This window comes from Manduca sexta, chromosome 26, assembly GCF_014839805.1.
Source record: "Manduca sexta isolate Smith_Timp_Sample1 chromosome 26, JHU_Msex_v1.0, whole genome shotgun sequence".
NCBI classification, from domain to species: domain Eukaryota; kingdom Metazoa; phylum Arthropoda; class Insecta; order Lepidoptera; family Sphingidae; genus Manduca; species Manduca sexta.
This window is the reverse complement of record NC_051140.1, coordinates 8,373,178-8,398,902: the sequence shown is the minus strand read 5'-3', so window position 1 is coordinate 8,398,902 and position 25,725 is coordinate 8,373,178. Positions and strand designations below refer to the sequence as shown.

The window sequence follows — 25,725 nt, the reverse complement described above, 5'->3', positions numbered from 1 at the left end:
AAACATTATTTCTAAAAACACATTATTAGAAATGTTTAAGCTTTATATGAAAAGTGTTTTTTTTTTTATTTTAACATGTCTGCCTTTATCTAATGACACCACGATCTTAAAATTTTAATGTATTTTAATCTATAATAAGCTTGAAAATAGACTGAAAGCCGTAAAACCTTCAACTTTCTCAATTCTATGGTATATCCACACAAAAGTGACCGTTCTGTGAAAAGAGACAAAGAAGCTGACAGCCACCAGTCTCTGTACTACAGGGCTATGGTCCGCACGTCCCTTTTATTTCACACCTTTACATCTATATTATCTTCATAGCTGCATAAGAACGCACTTAGCCTATGATAAAACGAATCGTTGGAAAGAAATTGTAGCTATATATGTATACTGGTGTTAGGTCTCTAATATAATATCAAACAATACTTTATAAATCATGGTGTTGGATGGTGTTTCTACTGATTATGGGTGGTCGTATCGCTTACCATCAGGCGAAGAGAAAGCTTGTCTCGACACAAAGAAATGAAAAGAAAATGGTAGCATAGCAATTACCGGGGCTTATGAGAAATCTTTAATCAAACATTATCTCAGGATAACGAACGCAGTGTAATGACATGATTAGTGATTTAATTAAATTGGAACCCAATAGACTGACTGCCAGACTTCAAGACACTGTGAGCTCATGCTGCGTAGATCGGATCGTCAACAGATGATTTTTTTTAAAATTTTGTATAATTGTAAATGTAGGTAGATATTGTAACTTTGACTTATCGGGCGACCAACACCTCAGTCCCCCGTGACTATGAAGGCTGCAGCCTTCGATATGTCGGGAGAAAATTACAATATATGTATAAAAAACCGCGATAAAATAGTTTTATTTCAATGTCTAACATTTGCGTAAACATAAGAAATTTTATGTTAATCAAAGATTTTATTTTATTCTGTATACATTTATTGTATAGTAGGAGTTAGTAAATATTTATAACATTTTGATTAAAGCTCTGGGTACAGACAGACAAGAGTAAAATAGCAGACACACTATGATTGTGGTAAACAGATGTCGGAAAGACAAATTACACATTTCAATAGTTTAATAAACGGTAAAATATTTCGAGGTGATATTTCTTGTCTCGTTGAATTAGTAAATAATTTTAAAGTAGAAGGAAGGACTTGAGGTGCCTTGAACATTTATAAATATGAGTTAAAATCAGAAATAAACATTAAATACAAAACTGTTTAAAACGTTCCGCCTAGCGCTGCCTTAATCAGATACAATGCGACACAACTCCTATTTCTCCTCTAATACAGATTTACAGTGGACGTGATTAAGGTCATGTTGATTCTATTTGAAGAAAAAAGACGTTAGCAACGTTGCTGGGCCGAATGAGAAAGAAAAAATCTAGAACGTACAGACAATATAAAACCTGATAAACCCTGACCTCCAATAATATTTATATACTCAGTGGCCAGTAACCAATCACCAATGGCTTCAAACCCCATGTAGACCAAATGCGCAAACATTTCTACTAGACATCAGTAGACTTTCACAAACCAATTTTATACCAAAATCTTGTCTACATAATATTATCACCTGTATGAACGCATGCCTGACTCCCGTTCAAGCAGTTTGTTGACACCGTTTTATACACCGTGATATGTTTTTTGTAGTCTAAAAACAACGTCATTTGTATCAAAGGCGACGCGGTTGCGACGCGCCGTGTGCGTACATCAAACAAAATAAATCGTGACCTTTTGATTTAATTTTGTGAATTTATAAATAGTAGTTTTGTTCTACAGTATCGTGTGGAGATTTTCGTTTGATTCTCTGTTGTTAGAGGTGTAATTAAAATGATGTATGTATGTAATTAATATAAGCAACGATTATTATGACTCCATATTGGAGAACGTGGTAAAAAAGTGTATTCTAAATTATGATTGTAAGCCAGTTTATAATAACACAATAGGCTGATCTCGTGATTTTTGCAACTGTTAATTTTTATTTAAATTTAGTAAAATAAAGTATTAAATTTTAAAATAATAAGGACATAAACCAAAAATACATAGACAATTGCAATTTCATAGAAAATGTAAACAAGATATTCTTTCCTAGTGTACATTACCAGATGAAAATTAGGACTATACATAAGATGCTTTTCAAAAATCGATAACGCTGAAATAAAAAAAATGGAAATGTTTTAATTCTTTCAATCAACGTTTACAATTGTAGGAATACAATTGTAAACGTTGATTGAAAGCCTTCAAGCCTTCCGGCTTCATGTCTACGGTCTATGAATACTTAATTGATTATGCCTAAAGACTATTTGGATCTTATTTCTCCTGGAAAAAGCATCATAAATTCGCTCACGTTTATTAAATAACTTCAACTATACAGTCGGAACCCGACTAGAAACAATCTTGAAATAATAACGCTTGTCTAATGGCTTAAAGTTTTGTTTATTATTTAACTATCGACCTACGCTTTGCAAATACGCATGAACAAAAGCGACTAAACTAAAAACACTGGATACACATTATGTACGTAATGTAGTCTACATCAGTAATACCTATTAACACGCTGTAAATTACATAGGTACCCGTCTGTATAATACTTTTTAACAGCACAAGCTGGCGAGAGAGGAGGTGGGCTATCTAATTTAATTGATGTCCAGTGTTTGCAAATTACGTAACCAAAAAATCGTGTAACTCATACCGGTTTCAAAGGAGAGAAATAGAAATCGTGGAGGGAAAGAATTCAGGACATTCGGTTTCTTAATATCTCACTACGAAACGCAGTACTAGAACCAATCTGTCACTACATGTGGGGTTTCTTTAAGATAGCGATGCTACTCTGATGTAGCATATTCTATCTGAAGGAGGGCTACTAGTTAAGTTCTTACTAAAATTACCTACTAATGTTGTTCGTGACCAGGTAAAATAAAAACCCGATTCAAATATGGTATAATTATTAATTACTTACCTATAGGCTAAAGCTAACATAAAAGTATTCGATATGCCTACTATTAGTTAATTGCTGGGTTTGTGTATCAACTTTAAAATCATGTGCGGACCGAGAGTTGGGACGAGGCGAATTCTAGTTTTACTGCCATCTTGTCAAAAACGGTTTTCAATAACGATGTAAGTACAGAGTATGGAAGAAAAAAGAGTAAAGTAAAATATATTATTTATCTAATATGACAGAGACACATAAACAATATAAGAAGTTATTGCAAAAGAAATTAACAGTGTAGGTTAACTATTTATACTAAAGTCTTATAAACTTTCTTTAAATTGAAATATTATTGACGTAAGAGGGCCCTATAAATCTACGGGACCCTGGACTGCAGCCTTAAAACCATTATATATGTCCGCGGCCGGAGTTAGTAGTTATTGACGTAATCATGCTATAGATCCAAGCGTTAGAATTACTAAGAATGAAGGCATTGAAACTGTTCCTGTTAAGGAAAACTGTAAAGAGTACTTTTAAGTGTCTATCATACATACACAACATATCATTGAACAGATTTTTCGGATTGCTTATATCTATATTATCAAACCTACAGGAATACGCATCACTAATTTCACTATCGTCACTCTTGTAGCACGTATCACCATTTTTTTTTTTTGTAGAACAGACGAATACAAATGTTTTCACAGGAAGATGACTGTAGTTCAAAACCGTCATGCAATAGTATGAATGTGGAACATCTATGTGGCCCTTACGATAGGATTCATAAGACTGTTTTGATTTTAAACCTTATAGTAAACACTCAAAAAAAAATAACTTTTCCCTTTAATTTATAGGTAAATTAAAATATTAGTGTACTTACCCTTTGGATGTCAGGCCGCCGTCTCTTAAAAAAACCACTAATTCCACACAGGTACATATTAAACGCACAATAACAATGATACTAAACTAAATGTTTTTACATCATTTTGAGGGTACGATGATAAAAATTGTGTCGGAACGTCGCGCCCGTTCTGTCTCTTACAATCGGTTTGATCTTAATAAAACACATTGAGATTCAATGCAGTTGTACAGTGTGTTGTAAGTTATCGTAATTGTTTTATTGTATAATTTTAAATATTTATCAATATGCATTACGTTTAAAGGTGACTTTAAATTTATTATGAATCAGGGCTCGCCAGTATCTGTCTATTGTTTTTGCCACCGAAATTTTACACACCAATAAATTGTTTGTATGTAACTTATATCTCCTATAATTTACTTATGAGGTGCGTTATTCAAAATCGTCGGATAATGTTATGCTGTTTATTGAGTAGTTAGGACCATTAGCATGCTGCTCCACCGCAACAGATTCTCTTTAACCAGTAAATAATTATAACTATAAAATAGCATAGCCTACGCAGATAAATAATAAAGATGTATAGGTACCAAATTTTCGAAACGAATATTAAATACATACGTTCATATAATTTATGGTATCCTTATCCAAAATATTGGCGCGTTAGAAACATTCGAAAGAATTTTCTTTCGATTGTTTAATTTCTCCAGACAAAAAGAGCTAAAGTAAGAAAAACTAGCTAAAGTGGTGTGACCTAAAGCGTAGTGATTATATTCTCTTTGGTGTGACCTAACATAGCCCGGTTCCTGTGAGAGCCCAGCTTACAAAGATTCTACTTAAATTTAGAATCGAATTTGCATCTCCAACTAGTTCCAAAGGCCACCACTGTCATTTTGAAAATATTGTTTCTTTTTATGTAGTGCGTCGTGACACTGGCCAAGTTATTATTTCCATGAAGTAACCTTTTTAAAATTTAAGAATTGTATTATTTTAACTAATGCATATACATAATCGGTTTCACATGAATTTATAGGTAAATTTTATTGTTTTTGCTTATTTTTATATTTTCAAAAGAATTTACGGAACTCAGGTGAAGTGTTCCACTCGCGATACAAGTTCTTAGACACAAAAAATCAATGAAGAATATTCATACTAAGAAAGTAAATCCAGTATGTTGATAACGTGCGTATAATTTTACAGGCCAAGTTGAGCACCCATATTCCTGACATGTTCATGTTTTTGAAAATCACCATAAAACACAATATAACGCATTTTTGTTGGTGCTTTATTTTGGAAAGATTTTTGTTTATATTCTTTCAGAAAATGATATTATGAACATTTTAAAATTAGGTAGGCCATCATGGGTCTCGTCACCTTAGTTCTTGGAGTAAACCTAGTAACAGCGAAGTAGAAACTCCTAAAAATCTATAGCAAGTTTGATTAAACACGTAAAAGGGACACTCCGTAGACGCATCGAGTTAGTTAAAACCGCCTCAATCCCGCGGGAACCGAATGATCTTAATTGTTTATAACACTCGCTCCATTTGTGTGACGTTGTGTACTTCACTATACTTAGACAGTACTGTTCAATGAGTTACATGCTCATAAATTCTCATTGGTAGTGTCATTTGATGCCGATAGTGAGGTTCGATTTCTAGGTAGGAAGCATTTCCAATGAACTTTCCATTTGGAATACTTACTCGAAATGTATTCATCCCTTCTACCCAAATTTGGTCACGGCGCCCAATCTCAACGAAGATCAACTCAGTGCCGGATTAATATTTTTTATAAGTGTAAGCCACTTAATTTCCGCCACCCCATGTAGATAGGATTATGTTTGTATGTATATATGTATGTACATATGTATAATGTATGTAGATTTATAAAATACTTATACTTAATTTTTCATTTGTTGGTATTATGGAAGGCATTAAAGTTAAATAAACGAATGATAAATTAAATGGAGTGAGCGGCCTCTGAAATCTGCCGCCCCTAAGAGGCTGCCCATAGGCCGCGGCCTATACGGCCATTTAGAAATCTAGGACTGGATCAACTAGGTATTCAGGAGACATTATAGTAAACAAATGTGTGCGCAATACACAGGTGCACTCTCTGTTGCCCAACTCTCATAGTCCGGTGAGACGGCAATCCGACATGACCGGGGAGAGATCAGGCGCAGGACCAACGGCTTTACTCGGAATATTTAAGCGTTGTGACAAATAATATGATGGGCTTGAGCGTTTCAAAAATGTTGAAGAAAATTCATTATAATGCTTGCCACTATGGATCCTAGTTTACAGAAGTTGCACTGGTGGGATACCCTTAGCCACTTCGTCCACCGTAAAATACAGAAATTCATGTTAGGTTTTTAAATATCAATTTCACCATTTCCTGCTAACTTTGTTTTCGTTTTAAAATTCAGTTCACATTAAAATGTTCATATTATTTCCAGATAATATTATAAGGAAATGTTTGGGTATAATTGGTTCTCTGGAAAGTAAAAGAAATATGTGTTTTGATCTTTTAATGAATCAGTCTTCAGTAAGTTCCCAATGGTAGTATTAACCTGAAACTATGAGTCAGTATATTTACACGTCTCGAGCATAAAGAATATTTACTTAAAATGTCTATTGAATGATTTAATTTGAATCACAATTTTATGCATCATTGCGGTTAAGATACATAATATCACAAATTAACTACAAACTCATAATAATCCCAATCATAGGCCACATGAAGTCCACTGCTGAACACAGACCTCGCCTAAAGATTTCCTGATGGGCCTGTCACAGACGGCCTATATCCAGCGTGTTCCTACAACCTTTATCAAGTTATCTGTCCACGTGTCTGTCACATAAAAGTGCTCTGACAGAATTATGCACAAAAAATGTCTCAAAAAATCATACTTTTACTGGTAGAACGGTCTCTGCCAATAACGTTTTTGTTACATGCTACTCCTTTTATGTAACCTCAACGATCACATACTGACCACCGAAAACTCCAGAGATACAGTGCCATACCTTATTCAGAAGTCGGACTCAAGTTTAATGTTATTACTGGATCTCCGAATATCGCCGACACTCTAAAAAAACGGCGCAGTAGAAAATTGCATTAGTCATGAGTGAGAGAGTTTTAACAGTGATTTTTTTTATTTTTTCTCCAAATAAGCGGAAAAGAGTTCCAGAAAGCAAACGGACAAGCAAACAAACGTGATTTACACCGGCGATGGCTTAACGGGGCTAGAGTTATGGGCTGACGATGCGATGTAGACGATGCCCGCCCACGCATTATCATTTACAATTTCACCTGTTGCCACTTACTCATGAAGGAAGTCTGTACGAGTCAGAACATTTTATTTCGTTTCACGTACGTCTATGTTGTTAATTTTTTTAAATTCTATATAACCATCGAAACGACTACATCAATGAACATACTCACTGCTACCAATTTACTGTTATCACGCTAGTTCATTCGGTGTCTGGCGTAGCACATTAGCACCAGTTTTAAAGCCTATAGAAAGGATGACGAACCAATACATGGGACAAAATAATATTGACAATTTGTGCCAACAAATATAGTACTTAGTTGGAGCCTAAAAGTCACAAGAAATGCGCTCTCGACTTGATAACGTTGTTCCTGGAAGGCATGTTGTAGGCTTGTAGCCACATTGTTATTTCTACTTTTATAAATAATGACACCTTAATCAATAAAGGTACGCCATCCCTAGTCTACAGCTATCTAGCCTACATCAAGTTATCGTAGAAGTCTACCTATTAACAAATCGACGTTTAATAATCACAAGGGTTTTTTTTCAGTACATATTTACTTTTAAGGCCTTTTAAATGTTGTTCCTAAAGATTCTTCAGCGTAGTTCAGGCAAATAAAGATATTATATAATAACACCTTACCTTATTTTATTAATTATGGTGGTCCAGCTTGCATGAACCTTTAGAGATGATAGGCAGTATTCAAAGAGTCTTTTAAGAAATCGGCATATTGGTTACTCAGGAACATAGTTTTATTGGGACCCGCCCTGGGCGACATTTTTAGAAGGGGGGGGCAGCGGCAAAATGAGTACAATAAACCCTTTATTTCTTTTATTTTTGTTTCATCTACCACTGGGTATATAACAATCATAATATACGTATTTTTACTGTTATATTTGGTTTTGTGAAAATCTTTTCTCGCTTTCGCTCGGTTCCTTTAGGTTCGCCTGAGACGAAAAGAACCCAGGCAATGCTAGTACTGTTGCATCTTAAAATCAAACCATTATCTTAATTAAACATTACCTACTTCAATACAAATTTTAAATAGCTACGTAATTATAAATGTTTTCATGTTGAGACGACCCAGGTCACCTTTTGATAATAAGTATTACTGTTATAAATATTTAGCACTTACTTACTCGTTGTTTATTGTTTACTAAATATTGGAGTTGTAAGTGTTGCGAAAATTATATGTCCATTTACTTCTGTTTTTATTTAACTAGGACAAACAAAAAGTTAGATAAAAAAATAATAGACAAAAAAGTTACGATTGCGAACGTTTCATATTAATTTATTAAAGGTTTTTGCACTTTGTTTTTAATTCCAGCTAAGTCCCGTTGCTACGCTTGCAATACGCCCTAACACTCCCTTTTAATTGATCGCCAGGTTTTGCCTTTATCACAACATTGAAGAAGCGGTAGCCAGCTCCACCACGGAGTATTATAGGTATCCCGTCAGTCGTTTCAATTGCTAGATGAGTTATCTGAAATAAAAAATGCAACTAGAAAGCTCAGAATTGAAGCGATTTAATTTTTTAATGAAACTATTTTTGTCTTAACTCTTTGCGGTTATATATTTCTCACAAGCTAGCAATTTGTTTCATAATTAATCAAATATGTTATAATTTGTAGGGTTGACGATTATTGAGAGGATTACTTTCGAGCTTAGACCAACAATTGTACGTTTTGCTGCTGCGTAACGTGTATTGCACTCTCCACGACAATGCGCCTAATTACTTCCATTAGCGAATGTTTCTTTAGGTTAATCTTGTAATCTAAAGGCGGCTAGTCTCTATACAAACACTTTTACTTAAGCTAACTCAGAAAATAAAATGAAAAACTAACTGAAATAATATTTTTCTCCACGCCTACTTATAATAAAAGGCAGTGTAATTTATGAGGGCGAGTTACAACATATTGCCATTGAGTGATAGGTGTCTCAATTATAGTCTATGTATTTGAGTCGGGCTTATTAAAAATCTCAATCACTAATTGATTTATCTAAACTAGAGTTATCCTACTCACAATGCAATCAAAAAGTCCCTCAGACAATACTCGGTGGCCGACTGCTTTCGGCTGATAGTGAAACCTTCTTCTATAGACTCTAGTGTCATTCGTCATTCTGGACCCTTGGTAGAGGTTACGGTATGGTGAAGGGATTATAGGAATGGCAGAAGAAGGTAATGGCGCTGGATAGGCGTAAGGGCTTTCGAACTGCTTATATCTTGGTCTGGAAGGAAGTTTGAATTATTTAATTGTTTTATACATAATAATCATTCGAAGCTATCGAAGCCATCGAATTGCCGGTAATAGGAGACTAAGTAAAAATGCGTCCTTTTAAGAAGCACTTTCCTTTGTTTCAAAAATACTACGTCAACTACAATCTTTGCTGCAAAATTTCGCTAGTGGCTGTTGCTGCAAACGAAAAAAGAGTCTCCTCTCTCTACCTGTACATTATCCTCATTCCACATGTTAATAACGGTTCCGCACTCAGCCCACCCTTTCTTTGTCACAGTAGGTATTAACCAAATCATTAACCATCTTGAACGCTTAGAAGTTAACTTTCCCGGCCTTGTGCTATAAAAAAGAAAAATCTTAACAAAAACACTTACATAACACGCCTTCCTAAACCAAAATTATGCATCCTCTCATAAAGAAACGTCTGCTGGCTACTACCAACCCATCGCATTATGAAACATAGTGAAATAAATAATTCTATAGATAGTTTCATAATAAACAATTCGTCATAACGATTTATGAAAAATCAAGATCGATTTATTTATGGCAAAAACATGAATTTCATTGTGAAATATTGCTTGCCTGCGGTATTTTATGCGACCAATACGCCCTGTTCTGTAATTTACGAGTGTTTTATAACGGTACGCCTACGGTTTTACGCCATATGGCAGTTATAAAATTTGAACTCAAGGTCGTGAAAAATAATCAACAATAAAAACCTAATATGTTATACTTACCTATAGGTAATACTTTGACTCTGTATATTACCTACAACTTTGGCCCTCGGTTACTCTTGTCAAATATAAATATAAATATTTTGATAGCAAAGATTCATCCCCTACAGAAAATCTTTATAAACCCTATGCTTTGTCCCCATTCTTACTTTTATCAATATCCGCAAGATGTGTCTTGGGGATAGGATAAAAATATAAGTATCTACCTATAATATATCCCATCCCGCTCCTTGAAATTAGATTTAAGCTTAGGGTACATTCAAATCAGATTAGTATTAAGACATTGTATTGCTTGCGCCCTCGCCCGCTTGGAAACCTTTTCCCTGTGTAAAAGGGACTAAATCACGTGATCCATTGCACCATCGTTACGTCGCTAGCGCCATCTATTTAGAAAGACGGGTTAAACATTTAATTATTTTCTATTGGACCTATTTCCCAGAGTAAAATGTAATCTATGATAATCGAAGACAGTTTGTATGTGCAAAATGTTATCTAATTCCATTAGTTGTTACAGACTTTACTTCTTACAAACATTTTAACAAACTACATTTGGATTCTGGGTCCGTTTCTACTGGATGCCGAGTTATTCTTTTTCTCGGTAGCGTCACTAGCTAACATTTAAACAATTTAAAACAGTTACAGATTCCACTATTTTTGTAATAAAAAATCAATTTTACCGGAAAATTTATATAATTTTTAAAAAAAAACTTTACGTATGAAAAAAACGTTCTTTACTTTTCTTGTTGTTTAGCAAGTGGAGGAGATATAAAACGCTAATGACATTGACAGTAGTAGCTAGTACATAGTAAATCGGATAATTAAATTATTGGCATTTATCGACAAATTTACCTTGTTTTACGCATTTTTTCTCAATTTTTATTGTTAATTTAACTATGTCTTTTACATAGACGTTCTTTTTATAACTTTTCTGTGAATTAACTCAAATTTTTCTTTCAATAATCGGCCAAAATGGATGGTAAGTTATACGTGCACGTATTCTTATTTCTATGAATTTCATCAATTATTCTCAAAGTGAACATTAGCTATTGCAGGGACAACAACCAAGAAATCTACTTCTTTGGAAACGTTAGTGATACAAAATATAAGTAATGTTAATGATTTAAAAACAAAACTGAACGAAATCATTCGAATCGGAAAAGAGTACGAATTCGATGTTTCGTCATGTCTTAAATCATTAATATGCAATAGCGACCATGAAATAGTGCTATTGAGCGTACAGGCGATATCAGAACTTGTCAAATGTGAGGATAAAAGAGTAACTTACTCTCAAAAAGAAATTATACAGCCTATATTGAATTATCTTGAGAAAGACTTAACTTCAGATAACATTGGCCTTATTAAGCAGTGCTGCAGGGCTCTAGGTAACTTGTGCTGCGACTGTGATCAGGCAAGAAAAATAATACTGGACTGTGATGGTGTGCCAGTCATTGTGAATTTGTTGAAAAGAACATTGGATACTGAATTTGGAGAAATAAAAATGTTTACCTCAAAAACTCTTCTAAATTTCTGCATTGGCGGCCAGCAATTTTCAGAAGCAATTGTCCAAGGAAATGTGGTAGATGTTCTTAAAAATATTTTGAATTTGGAATTGGAAAAAGATGATATGGATGATGATATGGTGTCTACAGCTTTGTTGATTCTGAGTGTGATAAATGACAACACTCCAGAATTCTTGTATGATGAGGCTGTGAATACAGCTGTGCTTAATATATTAAAAGATACTACCAACATTGAAATTTCTGAGTTATGCTTGGATCACCTACATGCCCAGGCTGAACATGGTAAGTTGTGTTTCCTTATGTTTATACTTTTTATTTTTAGATACAGTGTAGCTTAAAACCCATCAAACTAAATATGTAGTGGTCAAATTAGTAAAACAAATGATTTCCCACCAATCAACTTGCAATAACGTCATAATTATAATATCAATGATTAAGTTACAAATATAACCATCCTATAAAATTACTACAAATATATCATAATAAATAGTTAAGAATTAATAAAGAAAAAGTGAGAATTGTTTATTACAGTCTTCTTAAACATTACTAAAACAAACATACTTGCATTATATGTTCCGTAATTTGTATAATAAATTGCATATTAGTATTGTAAAAGCCTTTAAGTGTTCCTTTAGCTATTTATATAAAGTGTTATTTTTATATCAGATTCAGTGAAGACTCTTTTAGCGAATGAAGGTGGAGTGCAGACAGTATGCTCTCGCCTAGAGCAGTTCACACAGAAGCATGAGGCTGGGGACTTGAATGCAGATGATTCAGAGGTAGAGACTATCATGAAGCAGGCGTGTGACTTGGTCATTATTGTGTTAACTGGAGGTAAGACACATCTGATACATGATACACATATCAAGTAAATATGGTGTTACAAATTGATATATGAAAATATTGTATAATTTTGTCAGTGGTAAGATATATTTTATATTCGCCCATCCGGGCAGTGGTAGCTATACAACCACCATACACAAGGTATTAAAACCTGGTATAATGGCCTGCATAAATGTGTTGCGTTCTGGGATCAGCCAGTATATATCTGGTTACAACAAGTGACAATTGTGGCGACTGCCAAGGGGTCATCATCTCTCATCAGTCAAAATTCTATTGGACCCCACTACACTTACCATCATGTGCAGTTGGGTCACTTTCCCTTGCACATATATAAATAGGCCAATTTAGAAACCATTTAATCAATAATTATTAGGTTTCCAACAGTGAATTATTTGGGTGAGATTTTATATTCATTTTAATGCTTACTGTATACTATTAATTTGTGCTTGCCAGTGTTCACTTGTATATATAATCCTGTAATAGAAGTTGTCACATTTGCTTGTGTCTGGCTATTAATTAGGTATAAAATAAATAGTGGATATCTTCTCAAATAGTTCTATTATTATGACTGAGGATGTAGGAATATATATGTTAGTTTACATTAAGCTTTCCATCTGTTATTATCATTATTTTCTTATTTGTTGCTAAGTAATATAAATTATGAAAAATATGTCAATTTTGCAGATGAAGCAATGCATATCCTGTACAAGAATGGAATTGGAGAAGTGTACCTGACCATGGTGAAATGGCTGGACTCGCCCAACTACAACCTCCTGACTACAGCTGTGTTGGCTATTGGTAACTTTGCACGGCAGGACGATTACTGCGCGCAAATGATGGACGATAAGATATTTGACAAGTTGTTGGGTAAGTTTTAATATGATTATGAAATGAATTTGTTAAAAAAATTATTCCTTATATTATTCTTCAATAATAGTCCAGCATTAAGTAATTATAAATATTCAAACACTATATTCCTTTATTTCAGATATATTCGAAATATACCATGGTTTCGCGGTGCGCATGCGCAAAGAACCTGATGTACCCCATCCAATAGATTCAGCAACAGTTACTAAGATCCAGCATGCAGTACTGTCAGCCTTGAGGAATTTAACTGTGCCAGTTGCTAATAAGCGTGTGGCGGCAGCGCAGGGCCGCGCGGCACCAATCTTCCTCAGCGCTTTGCCCCATATAGAAGATCACCATGTGGCCTATAAACTGTTAGCAGCGATACGGATGTTGGTTGATGGGCAAGGTAATTATTTGTTTTTATAGCAATATGACTGAATGAATTATTTTAGGTGCATCACAATTTGTATGTCGAATTTATATCTACATAATTTTTCAATGTGTTTTATTATATTATCCACCAGAGGGTGTGGCCAAGCAGTTGGCTAGCGACTCGTCCGCGTTGGCCAGTGTAGCGAAGTGGGGACACGCGGGAGAATACGCCGGCGCGGCTGGGGAAGCACCGCGGCTGCTCGCCTGGGCGGTCAAACAGTTGCGCCACCATACACATTGGAGGCACATTGTTGAGGTACATTATGCTGTTTGCGCTTTTATTTTGTAGCAAAATTTTAGCAAAGGGGAGTGGGGATTTCAGGGACATTGAGTTATACCAATATTTTGGAATTACTTATATTTAGTGGTACGATTGTTGTAATGGAATGGCGTTATCTGCTTGTAGAGGGACATTAATTTTGATTTAATTGCCTTTTGAATTTGTTGTTAGACTGGTAATGTGGATACATATTTTACTTTTAAAAATTATAAAAATCAATTCTGCTTACAGGTCGACGGATGCATATCGAGTCTCGTGAACATGTTAGTGGCAAGTCATTCGTTGATGCAAAACGAAGCAATATTAGCTCTTACACTTCTAGCAATAGAGTCCTTAAAACGGCCTTCTCCAGACACTGAGCAACCCAACTTCGACTACGAAAAGAACTTCATTGCCCAGTTAATAAAATCCGAAATAGGTAAGCATGTGTCTGTGCTTGTAGATACTAATTGCGCCAAAATGCCAGTAGAGGTCGCTGAGAATCTATTAGCATTTTTAGACATAACCTCAAAAAAGAACAAAGTGGCTTTCGATTATAAAGAAGCTAAGGTTCCAGAATCGTTGAAGAAATTTTCTGATTCTAGAACAGATTTTAGTGATGATCTTAAAGCTTGTATTGCTGGAGTCATTTTGGCTATTAACGATAACTGTAAATCTGGTTAGAAAAATATATATTTATTATACTATTCTTAACAATCTAGTCATAGTTTAAACTGCGTTTTCAACTATAATTAATGCTATATTTCATGCATTTAAAGCTACTGTTAAGTTTACAATGCTATTGGAACGTTTCACATTGGTTTTAGCTAAGACATATTTATTATGGTATAAAAAGAATTAGATAGAACGCCAAAAGGCCAAAGTTTACAGAATAGCAATATGTAAAGTTTACAATAAAACATTTGTAATTAAATTACAACAAAAATTAAATATTATTCCGTAATCAAACTTATACATGATGGAGCTATTCATTTAGCAAAGATTATATACGACTTTTGTACAATCGCCAAGGTTTCATGACATGTCTTCTCCGAGATTGTATGTTTAAATGTCTTTCCTCTATTCTGTTCATTTGAATTTTCAAGATAATGGCGTTTATTAACTATTCATAAAACTGTGATGATTGTACAAAAAATATGACGCATATTCTTCGGTATTAATGTCAATCTTATGTTCCTCACTCGTTGATGTAAAGTTCAACCTCCATAATTTGTTTAATCGCACGTGATTATTCGTAAGGAAAATTAATGAGATGTTTATAACACTATCTCATTTTTTTACATTCCTATAAATATTAGATTCCATACGATTTATTTAACAATATTCGTAATATCTTAAATTAGAGCATTAAATCGAGTTTTTATGGCAAGTTTTAATTGAACATGAGTAAGTATGATAGAGGGGAAGTTGGGGTTTTATGTCTTTTTAATTTTCAATATATTTTTTAAAACCTTGTTTATTTTTTCGAACATCAAACAATTATGTTTATGCAGTATGCCTGTCGATGCAATTTTTGGTATTCACTTAAAGAACTATGCTGCCGAATGCGGCCTAAAAACATGAACCTTCACACCAATTTACATTGTTTATAAATCGTACACTTGTTATATGAACTCGATAACGTTATATATAGTAGCGATTGTTGTAAAGCTTATTATAAACACATACAAAACTATAGCAATACTGAAGGAATACTCAGAGTACAATGTAGTCTCACATAGTTTGTATACTGATACGTGAATATATTCTTATATCTATAGCTATGAGGCTATTCATTTCGTATTTAAATTAATAGTTACCTCCGCAATTAGTATATTTGTAGCAAAGTAAAGTGGGGATTTGTGGATCGATTAGAAACTATATCCATAGAGGTTGTTTTTATGGGGAATACACATTTGTTTTCAATTTAATAAATGCTTATCTATTCAGAATTAAATGTGTAGGAATCGGTCTTATTACTGTATCATAATTATTATATGCCAAGTACATGACACCGTCGGTTTAGTATTGTATTGCATGTGCCAAAAGTATTATTCGAAAGAAATGAAAGATAAATTGTTATAGATTGGGAACGTAATTGAATTATCTTATATATAGCGTTGATACATTTTTATGCAATGTATGAAATCCTTGAGAAAATTGTTTCTATGCTGATTCGTAAAATTCCTAATGCCACGTAAACATAACTTTTGATGGACACAAAATGAATTACTGCAACAAATATACTGAATGTGTAGCTTTCCCTATATTCACAATTTATTAGAATAATTAAGAATCCGATAGTGCACTTATTAAATTCTATGCTTGAATGAGATCGAGTTAGCTTTATTGTGTAGTCACGGAGCTATGGCTGTGCGAATGAATGTTAATGTTTATCCTTGAGATTTTCGTCTATGACCATATTGGAGACTGACTTTTTTAAAAATTGATTTTCAATTCAAGGATTCAATCCTTGAATTGAAAAACAATTTTTAAAACATGTCAACTATGATAAATTAGTCTAATAAACTAATACAAAGTTTTTAATTTTCCATTCCATATAATATTGTGCCTGCAATAATTAAAAAAATTTTGCTAGTTTTATTTGTATAATATTGTTTATAAATACTTAGGACCATTCTTGTCCAATTCACTCTGCATTTTTTTAATTATAAATAAAAATTCGGGTTTTTAAAATCCCAAGTCTCCAAATAGTCTTATCGAAAGTCTAATTAATATGGAACTTGTAACATGAACGGAAACACCATTTTATTAATAACTTAGTAATCCAGTTATTGTATTTTTTTTATTGTAATTAGATTATTAAGCTTCAATAGTTTATATTATAGTGTTTATAAACGTTAATCTTGTTATGCACATTTCGATATAGTTTTATGGACCAATATTTAATAATTCATTATAAAGTATTATAATTTTTTATATCAATGTAAATATCATTATAAATGCGCCCTGTTCGAGTTCAGAGGACCAAAACCAGATTCGGTTCCAACTTCAGTGATGAGTCATATCTACAGAAATTGACGTAAATGGTCCCTGTCTTACTTTTCTTTTTCAGGAACAATATGTTAAAAAAATAATAAGACCATTGTCCTGTGTGGGATTTTTTTTATTGATAAGACAAATTTTATTCGTTGTTTGCCTTTATATTTTCGGGATCATTGTAGACTTTAAATTCAGAATGAAAATCCATGATAAGATTAAAATTATTTGTGCTAAAGTGATTGTCTTGTTTTTTTTTTTTTTTTATAAGGGCGTGTGTAACTTAATATTTATATGTTTATCAATAATTTCCTATACATGTCTTCTTTTATTTTTTCTAAATTTTTTATAGGAATCAAAGGACTTTGTTTACATATACTAAGTTCATAGTTACGCTTGTCAGAATTTTGCTGTAATAAAGATTATTGGATCTCATTTTCGTTTTATTTATTTTTCTGTAAATATTTGTTTCCAAACATATTTACAGGTTCTTAAATAATTCATTAAAATGCATATGGACTTATATTTTTTTTATTAAAACAATATAAAATTGACCAAAACAAAAAATGGGCTTGCAATGTTGAATTGAGGCTGCCTCCGGCAGATATTCTTATCCATCATAAACTTATAAAACAATAATCTCTACTCACATTTCACTCTTTATACTTATTTTAACAACAGCAAATGATTTAGTGTTTGAATAAGAAAAAAGTAACTTATCTAAGATTGTTGTTCAGAGTAGAAAGTATTCAAGTCTGAATACTTTGGAATCAAATTGTCTCAGCAGACAATTTTAACCTGTTATGGGAATGTTGATCATGTGATTTTCATTATAACTCCTCTATAGTGTTATCTAAATCCATTATGTTTGGCTCCTGTATCATAGTGGAATGCTGCGTGAGGGTGAGACGGAATTTCAACTCGTCATCAGATATTAAATGCTGTTTGAGGACTGGTAAATTGTTGCCGCAGCCCACCACTGAAATATTTAAAATTATTGTAAATATAAAGCATAAAAACTGTTTTATGAATAAAATTTTAATTGCAAATTTAAAAAGATATTCATTGCGCGAGTTATTTGCTATACATATAATGTGATAGGGGGTGAACCTATCGCCGTATTAAGCACACATTTCAAACTCTGGGTTGATACTGCATATAAAAACCTACTATCACTTTGGCCGACACGGGTATCGAACCAAAGACCTCAGCACTGCAGTCGTACTGTAATACAACTACGCCACTGAGGTAGTCAAAATCAGTTTGCTATTAATATTTTAAGTAATTTGTTTACCTGGACACTTTGTTTTATTCCTCATGTTAATAAGACTCATAATAGATTCCCGATCATAAATGTGGCCACACATCGAATTCCTCACTGGATCAGTGACAGGCCTTTTTGTTATTGGATCCAACTGTAAGTAAAGTTTAATAATACAATAGTGATATTTGAAGATAAAACATTTTTATATTCAATAAAGATGTGGCTATTTATATTGTACAAATGTGGAATGCATGAAGATTATGATAATTTATAAGTTATAATGTTTGTTGTTGTTCCATGTTATCAGCAGAAACCATAACAATTGAACTCAAATTAAAAAGATTAGAGATTCTTGCTAAATTACTATTATTCACATTTTATTTTATCTATTTTGTACTTAATCCTTGTATGATACCAAAAGGTAAACTTATACCTGGTAAAATTTTCTTTTATAGAAAGTAGTTAAAGTTAAATTGTTAACTATATTATCATAAACCACAACATAAAACTTACATATTCATTTTGTGATTCAGTTATCGCCAGATCTGATTCATCCAAGTTCTCTGAAATTGTTATAAACATTATAATCTGTCCATAATTACAAAAGAGATCAGTTAAAACTAGTTATAACAACATTAAAGTAACTACCATATTGATAAATAGATATTGGTAATGTAGTTTAACATTGAATAAACAGTGTTTATAAGTGTGTAATTTATATAAGTGTTGCGTTAAGGATGCTCTGGTTGGCTGGAATTACTCAACAGCCTTACCCAAAACAGAATCCTGCTTATTCTCTTCACAAACCGTTTTCAATCATAACAATAAAGTAATTAATTATACTATTACTCGTAAAATGATTCAGATATAACTTTAAATAGACTTATACTCACGCTTTGCCCTTTGGTTACCAATTTGGTATCTCTTCTTTAGTTCTAGCATGTAGGGATGATGGTCAGGCTTGTTCCGCTTGTTAGCAAGACTGTTAAGTTGCTGGTTAAATCGCTCTTCCAATGTATCTATATTTGAGGTATTTGTTTCTCTCTAAAAAAACAAAAGAGACATACTGCATGGATTGAACCGGCATTAATATATATTTTTTTATTATTTTGTATAATAATTTGTAAAATATAGATAGATATTATTATGACATTGACATTTCCAATGACCAACACCTCAATCCTACCTGCAATCATGAAGGCTGCAGACTTTGAAAAGCTGGGAGAAAATTATGATATAAAAAACCCTGATGAAATCTGAAAACTAGTTTAATTTCAATGTCTTTATATCTTTGAATGGCTAAATCTAAGAATTATGATTTGTTTGCATAAAGATTGTAGGATCTAGTAACATTCAAAATGTAAAATATATGACATAATAGTCAAAAGTCTTCACTAAAACTTCAATGTTTCTTTTTGAATTCTTGTTAGTATAGCTGTATTGCATGCACTATATGGTTGCGTTCTAAGGTCCAGAGTTCGAATCCCGGGGTGACGTGCTAGATACTCAGATTTTTTATTCAGTATCAGCCAGGAGTGGAATTTTGAACCTAATATGACAACAGACTTGCCCCCTATCACAATTTGGGATGGAAAACGCATAAGTAGTGAAATGTGGGTGCCCTGGTAGCATCCCTGCCCACCCATTCGGGAATAAAGGTGTGATTTGTGTTTATTTGTTTTGTTTTTGTATCCAATTTCTTAATGAATACCAAAACAAATACAGAACCATTTAAAGGATAAAGTATTTCAGAGACCTTTGCTTTTTCTAGAGCCTGCACTGCGACTTCTTGCTGAGCTTCTAGTAAACAATACTTCTTTACACAATTTTGTAATTTTTTAAACTCCGCATCCTTGTCTTTGTCCAAATATTTCGATATATTATCCGTACATAAATATAAGCTCGTAATGCATTGCTTCCTTAATTCCGCTAGATCTACGTCGGACATTATGATATTCTTTTGTATATATTGATAAAAAACTTAAAAACGAAACTACACAGATCCTTGAAGTTGACTATTATTGACTTTGACACTTGCAAACAAACTTTAAAGTTGCCGTAGAGATGCTAACTAAAAATCGATTTCGCATATTATCAATCAATATGTCGTACTAAATCGATAAGTGAAACGACTACATAACTTAAGATGTTAGTAGTTAGTTAGTATATATAATATTAAATTATCAGGTTAAAATAGATCAAAAGAAGTGAAGGAAATTGACTCGAGTGTTTAATTAAATGAACATTTTTTTATACTTACTTCTCTATAATTGCGTTCTAAGTACAGTCACCTAAATAGATTAAAGTTAAGGGCTAGGGTTATTCAAAATATATTTTAAAAAAATGAGAAGTGAGTAAACATCAATAAAAACGGACGCATGGAGCTACATTATCGTAAAAATTTGACAAAGCTCTATAAATATTAAAAATAAATAGAAATAATATTAAAGTTCTTACCGAAGCAGCAACAATAATCTCGTTTTTAGTAATAAAAATTACAAAAGATAAATGTGGGAGATTTTCTTGCTATTATGATATGGCTTATTTATATAACTATTATAAAAATAAAAATAGTCGAATTGAGAATCTCCTCCTTTTTTTGAAGTTGGTTCATAAAATCAAACACGAAATAATAATTATTATTATTTCACAATAAGTTTAATTTTTATAAAATTTATTTTTTAAATCTTGAACTTTAGTTAATCGATCTATTTATGATATCGATTCAAATAGATATAATAATTGATCTTATTTATCTGAAGACTCTCCATCCCTAGTTGATGTATGTCAAATCACAAATGCAGACTTGCAGTGCCTATTGCAATTGAGCCTTACCAATTGGTTTATATAGAACCTTATTGCACATACGCTTTGAATTTGTTTTGCGGCATTGTATTTATTGACATTAAACGATTTATTTACCGACTTTGTATAACAACGTACAACGGACACCGATTTTGTATTATTATATCGACTTTGGCTGTGTTTTCGGATTTATTGAGAACGACACATAACTAGCATTTAATACGGACTTACGATTTTAAATATGGGATTAGACGATGTATTTTGCATCAATTGCGGTTCGCCATCTGCTTGCATAATGTTAGAAGACCAGCAAATCCTTCAATGCATACAGCAAAGGACCACTCCGCGGTTGGTAAGTGGGATGAACCCAATTCCTTACTTAAAGTGTATTTTAGCAACTAACTGAATAGATACATAGGTACTAATTACATTTAAATTAATTGTTATAATAAAAATAAATAATACTAATAAAAACGTTGACACTGGCATCTGCCAGTGTCAACGTTTTTATTAGTATTATTTTTTTTTTATTAATGCATTTATTTATATTTATTAGTATTATTTATGCACTTTTCGCATATGCAGGCGCGGTTAGCCCATCTGGGCTAACCGCGCCTTGCCAAAGAGAGAAAAAAAACTGTTATATCTCAGATCTAGTTTCCTACTGAAAACATCCATATTATTGTTAAGTATTTAATTACTAGATTCTTAGTTAATTTCTAACTTTTTGCAGGTTCAAGCACATGATCACATATGCACAGAATGTTGGTCGAATGCTAAAGACACAATAACTGCCTCTTCTCTTGTAGGCAAAAGTTGTGTTCTTTGTCATGTAGCATTGCCACATCGGGCTCGTTCACACCATGTTATTGCTATGAGAATGGATACTCAACATTATAAGAATATCAGAAATATCATCACAGAAAAAATTCTTCCATTAGAGGTACGATCAGCAACAAAAGTCGATGAACAGATACTAATTTACAAAACACCTGAACATTGAAACGGATCATAAATCACTTACCAAAGAGGAGTACAGATTAAGGTTATCATTTCAATATGGATAACAAAGTAAAGGATTGGCTGAAAAAAATATGAAAAAGAAACTGACGTTTACGCTTTGAATCCTTCAAAGAGAATCTCCTGCCACAATAATTTTGAATTTACACATTTGTTCCTTAAACCAGCCAGTGCTCTATAAAATAGGATATTTAAAATGTAACTAACCTATTCCTATTAATTCTGGTTATTAACTTCAATGTATACTATTATATAATTATATAACCCTGAAGAGTTTGTTTGAATGCGCTAAACTCAGGAACTGTTTAACCGATTTTAAAATATTTCACTAATAGGAAGCTACATTACTCTTAAGCGCTATATACTACTTTCTATTCCGGGTAAATATAAAGCAAGACTTTAGTCCTTGAAAAACATTTTCACGCAGGCGGAGTAGCGAGCCAAAGCTAGTATGTTATAAAATAACAATTTAATTGAAATTCTGGACTTTTGAAAAAAAAGCTTGTATATAAAACAAAGAATTTGCTAATTTCAGCCACATTTGTATTTACTACAGATCACAAATAATTGTTGCTAGTAATGTTTAGCAGTGAATGGTTTGACAGCGTTCAGCTACTTTTGTAGTTCAATTATGACAAGTTGTTTTGTCTTTAAATAGTCAGTAACTTATGGTAAATGATAATGATTAGGAAATATTGGAAACAAATTATGTTCAACGACTTCTGTTGCTGACTGTAATTATCACAAATATCTGTGAAATTAAGATCTTAGTTAATACTTAATGCTACTTAATATATTTTACGTTAAGGTTCAAGCATCACATTATATTTGCCATCCCTGCTGGCAACGTGCTGATCGTGCTGCCAAGCAGTATACAAGGCCATCTACATCAAACAGCACTGCAAGAGGTAGTACTCAATTAAAATGTGTGAACTGTGGAATTAATGTCACAAGAATGAAACGCCATATTTTAAATGATGAGATAATTTTACATCACATACAGCAACGAGTTGCACCTAAAATGGTAAGAGAACAAAACATATTAATTATTTTGTTCCTCATTGTGTGCCTATACAAATACATAATTTTTTATATATAATTGATATCAATAATTGATTACAGGTGACTGCAAGTGATTACATATGTGATGCATGTCATTTATTATTTCATAATGACAACCCAGTTTCTGAAGATTATGATTCTGTAGGCCACAGGAATGTGTGCATAAAATGTGGGTACTCTGTAAGAGGACTTCGTCATTACAAGGTATTAAATGAGAATCATGAGCATATTTTAAGTGTTGTGCAAAACTGGATTTACCCACAAGAGGTAAGAAGCAAACATTGTTCTACATACTCATGAATGTAGTATATCTAACTTATACATAATTATTAATTATATATATTTATTTTAGGTTCAATCAGCAGATGTCATTTGCCATAGATGCTTTCAAAAAGCCGAAGCAGATTTTCGTACAAATGCCCTATTGCCTTATAACACTTCAGCACAATCTGAAATAATAATCTTACCAAATTATAGACGAGCCCCTCATACACATGCACGATGTATATTCCCAAGTTGCAACAGTAAATCACAACAATTAGTGCCTGATGTAATAAGGGTAAGGTTATTCAGTGACCATAAATATTATATATCGCCAGGCTGTCGTATATGTAGATTCCATTTAGAAAGTCAATCATGGTCACTTTTATTCGAGGCTGATAATACCCAGCATAGTTTTTCTGCAACACAAATAGAAGACTTCTGTGAGCTCCTAAAACAAAATAAAAATGAGGATTTTGAAAATATTTGAATCCATGGATAACCATGTGATATGGCACTGGCTGGGACGCACAAGAGTACAATTCAAAGAAATTGAAGCTGAATTATTATCTGAATATCTGAAAAAAAGAAAGAAAGGCAATTAGTGCTTATTTAATGACGATTCACACATGAGATTCAGATGAGAGAATGGCATCATTATTTAATGTCAGCAGAAGCACTATTAGAAGGCTAATAACCAAGGCCAGAGATACAGTGTAATAAAAAATAATAAAAAAAAGCTTGTTATAATAATATGGGTTGTTAGGTTAACAAGAAAGTTATGATTTCGAGCGCCAGGCAGAGTAATCTATAAAGACTACAACAGCCTATTTATAGAACTAAATAAGCCATCGGATAAGATCAGTTGGCGCATTAAATTTTAATCTTAGGCAAGTGGAAAATCAAACCAAATTACATTTCAAGTATCACTTTAACTGATTATGTGGAGCGCAATAAAATTAATAAGAAGGGCGTTATTTCACAGCATTTTTGTAGAAATTAAAATTCTTATAGACTTTCCTTAATTGAATTATGACTTAATTTTAATATCACTTGCCATTTACCCAGTCATACTATGGGGAACATAAAATACAAGATGGTTCATATATTATTTAAGTATGCAGGGAGGTTTTTGAGGGCTTGTTGAACGAATTCGAGTCAACTGTAGGAAACACTTCGTTGCTACAAGGTAAAATACGCAGTCGACGTATGAGTAAAATTATATACTTAATTATAATTGACACTTGTCAAATTGGCAAACAAGGCTATCTACTGCTGTAATTATCTTGTTAGCCATAGAACAATTGGTTGCTGCACCCACGTGATGACCATTATATGGTACAGGAGCTGGGCAAGATAACAAACCCCCCTGCAGAGTTCTTAAATACTATTTTGATTGAAAATATAGAGGATCCTCAAGATGTATAATGGTCACTGCTTAATATTATATTTGGTTGTCAATATCTAATTTCAAGTAATAAATGAAATTAAAACTATCTATTTTTATTTTTTAACATTCATATCTAATATAATATGTAGCAATTAAATATCTATGTGTGATTTTAGATTATATTAATATCTGATGCTCTAGGCCATTCATAGAAAACAGGTTCCTCGATATTAATAATACGACTACGTAAAATGGTTATTCTATTCTAGAAAAAGTCCACAAATATAATTCAATTTTATTGGAATGTAGTTGTTATTATCTATTTTATTTTTTATTTATTAAAGAAAAATCCAGCCACAAATTGTTATAATCATTCGTGTACAAATATAAAAATACAATTAACATAACTTCTAATTGCACAATTATTTTAAGGCGGATATTACTAATCTAACGAAAGAGACATTTATTTATAATATTATACGAAATATACTATTACGGTGTGATTACACAATGCATATTATTATGTAAATTTCAAACAAACCAAGAGGAAAAAGCCAAAATAAAAAAAATAAAAATAAATATTAGTAAAAATCTACAAAAAAAAAGAGATTTTTTAAAATCTTTTGGTTTTTAGGCTAAAAATGTAAGGGCAATGCACAATGTCCTTTATACAAAGACCACCAAACAAATGAATTAATGTTGCACAGGATTTATCACAAAGTTTCTTATGACTATCACTTTGGCATTTATTAGTATGACTATAAGATTTAATTTAATAAAAGACTGCAATCAAAAATTTGATGTTTAATATAACGTTTAAATACAAATATAAATAATTTTCTTATAATTAAGACCTTTAAAAGTAAATAAAAATTAGACAATGAATGCCCATTTTCAACCATATTGTCTTTAAAAATTAAATGAAGACTTACAAAACTTTTGAATACTGAATACTCATTATTAAGTTGTTCTACGACTAT

The 25,725-nt window shown here is 32.5% G+C and overlaps 5 protein-coding genes across 7 annotated transcripts in view; 2 read left to right on the top strand and 3 right to left on the bottom strand.

Moving 5' to 3' along the window:
* Positions 1 to 4,002, bottom strand: part of LOC115445687 (uncharacterized protein ZK1073.1) — a 59,099-nt gene extending 55,097 nt beyond the window's left edge. The window contains exon 1 of the mRNA XM_030172065.2: positions 3,828 to 4,002. Coding sequence (XP_030027925.1) covers positions 3,828 to 3,884 — 57 coding nt within the window. The 5' untranslated portion in view covers positions 3,885 to 4,002. The remainder of the gene's footprint in view (positions 1 to 3,827) is intronic.
* A 4,331-nt stretch (positions 4,003 to 8,333) lies between these two features.
* LOC115445667 lies at positions 8,334 to 9,992 on the bottom strand. Its single transcript, XM_030172031.2, has 3 exons — positions 9,681 to 9,992; positions 9,094 to 9,298; positions 8,334 to 8,552 (listed from the first exon to the last, which is right to left on the bottom strand). Exons 1-3 carry the CDS (start codon positions 9,797 to 9,799, stop codon positions 8,397 to 8,399), a joined length of 480 nt encoding a protein of 159 aa, XP_030027891.1. The 5' UTR covers positions 9,800 to 9,992; the 3' UTR covers positions 8,334 to 8,396.
* An 811-nt stretch (positions 9,993 to 10,803) lies between these two features.
* Positions 10,804 to 17,378, top strand: LOC115445665 (rap1 GTPase-GDP dissociation stimulator 1-B). Of its 2 annotated transcripts, none has more exons than XM_030172026.2 (7): positions 10,804 to 11,016; positions 11,084 to 11,842; positions 12,227 to 12,394; positions 13,088 to 13,270; positions 13,392 to 13,658; positions 13,777 to 13,940; positions 14,196 to 17,378. In XM_030172026.2, exons 1-7 carry the CDS (start codon positions 11,010 to 11,012, stop codon positions 14,625 to 14,627), a joined length of 1,980 nt encoding a protein of 659 aa, XP_030027886.1. In that variant the 5' UTR covers positions 10,804 to 11,009; the 3' UTR covers positions 14,628 to 17,378. The 2 variants fall into 2 exon arrangements, with proteins under 2 accessions (XP_030027886.1, XP_030027889.1); XM_030172029.2 differs by having other exon boundaries at positions 10,805 to 11,016; positions 11,093 to 11,842.
* An 80-nt stretch (positions 17,379 to 17,458) lies between these two features.
* On the bottom strand, positions 17,459 to 20,256 carry LOC115445666 (E3 SUMO-protein ligase NSE2). Its single transcript, XM_030172030.2, has 5 exons — positions 19,964 to 20,256; positions 19,101 to 19,251; positions 18,721 to 18,770; positions 18,238 to 18,358; positions 17,459 to 17,922 (listed from the first exon to the last, which is right to left on the bottom strand). The coding sequence occupies exons 1-5, from the start codon at positions 20,153 to 20,155 to the stop codon at positions 17,774 to 17,776; spliced, it is 663 nt and encodes a 220-aa protein (XP_030027890.1). The 5' UTR covers positions 20,156 to 20,256; the 3' UTR covers positions 17,459 to 17,773.
* A 743-nt stretch (positions 20,257 to 20,999) lies between these two features.
* On the top strand, positions 21,000 to 25,067 carry LOC115445672. Of its 2 annotated transcripts, none has more exons than XM_030172037.2 (5): positions 21,000 to 21,360; positions 21,746 to 21,955; positions 22,841 to 23,056; positions 23,155 to 23,361; positions 23,447 to 25,067. In XM_030172037.2, the coding sequence occupies exons 1-5, from the start codon at positions 21,334 to 21,336 to the stop codon at positions 23,843 to 23,845; spliced, it is 1,059 nt and encodes a 352-aa protein (XP_030027897.1). In that variant the 5' UTR covers positions 21,000 to 21,333; the 3' UTR covers positions 23,846 to 25,067. The 2 variants fall into 2 exon arrangements, with proteins under 2 accessions (XP_030027897.1, XP_030027896.1); XM_030172036.2 differs by having other exon boundaries at positions 21,000 to 21,364.
* The last annotated feature ends 658 nt before the right edge of the window (positions 25,068 to 25,725 follow it).

What these genes read in the sequence shown, in the direction of transcription:
- LOC115445672 (XM_030172036.2), top strand. Translation starts at nt 21,254, where the DNA reads ATGGGATTAGACGATGTATTTTGCATCAATTGCGGTTCGCCATCTGCT. An exon ending in AAAAAATTCTTCCATTAGAG is followed by an intron (nt 21,956 to 22,840) that starts GTACGATCAGCA and finishes TTTTACGTTAAG; the next exon opens with GTTCAAGCATCACATTATAT. An exon ending in ACTGGATTTACCCACAAGAG is followed by an intron (nt 23,362 to 23,446) that starts GTAAGAAGCAAA and finishes TATTTATTTTAG; the next exon opens with GTTCAATCAGCAGATGTCAT.
- LOC115445667 (XM_030172031.2), bottom strand. Translation starts at nt 9,799, where the DNA reads ATGAAACTATCTATAGAATTATTTATTTCACTATGTTTCATAATGCGA. An exon ending in GGTTTAGGAAGGCGTGTTAT is followed by an intron (nt 9,299 to 9,680) that starts GTAAGTGTTTTT and finishes ACTTCCTTCCAG; the next exon opens with ACCAAGATATAAGCAGTTCG. An exon ending in AGGGACTTTTTGATTGCATT is followed by an intron (nt 8,553 to 9,093) that starts GTGAGTAGGATA and finishes TTTTTATTTCAG; the next exon opens with ATAACTCATCTAGCAATTGA.
- LOC115445665 (XM_030172026.2), top strand. An exon ending in ACATGCCCAGGCTGAACATG is followed by an intron (nt 11,843 to 12,226) that starts GTAAGTTGTGTT and finishes TTTTTATATCAG; the next exon opens with ATTCAGTGAAGACTCTTTTA. An exon ending in GATGTTGGTTGATGGGCAAG is followed by an intron (nt 13,659 to 13,776) that starts GTAATTATTTGT and finishes ATTATCCACCAG; the next exon opens with AGGGTGTGGCCAAGCAGTTG.
- LOC115445666 (XM_030172030.2), bottom strand. Translation starts at nt 20,155, where the DNA reads ATGTCCGACGTAGATCTAGCGGAATTAAGGAAGCAATGCATTACGAGC. An exon ending in TGGTAACCAAAGGGCAAAGC is followed by an intron (nt 18,771 to 19,100) that starts GTGAGTATAAGT and finishes TAACAATTTCAG; the next exon opens with AGAACTTGGATGAATCAGAT. An exon ending in CTGAATCACAAAATGAATAT is followed by an intron (nt 18,359 to 18,720) that starts GTAAGTTTTATG and finishes CTTTACTTACAG; the next exon opens with TTGGATCCAATAACAAAAAG.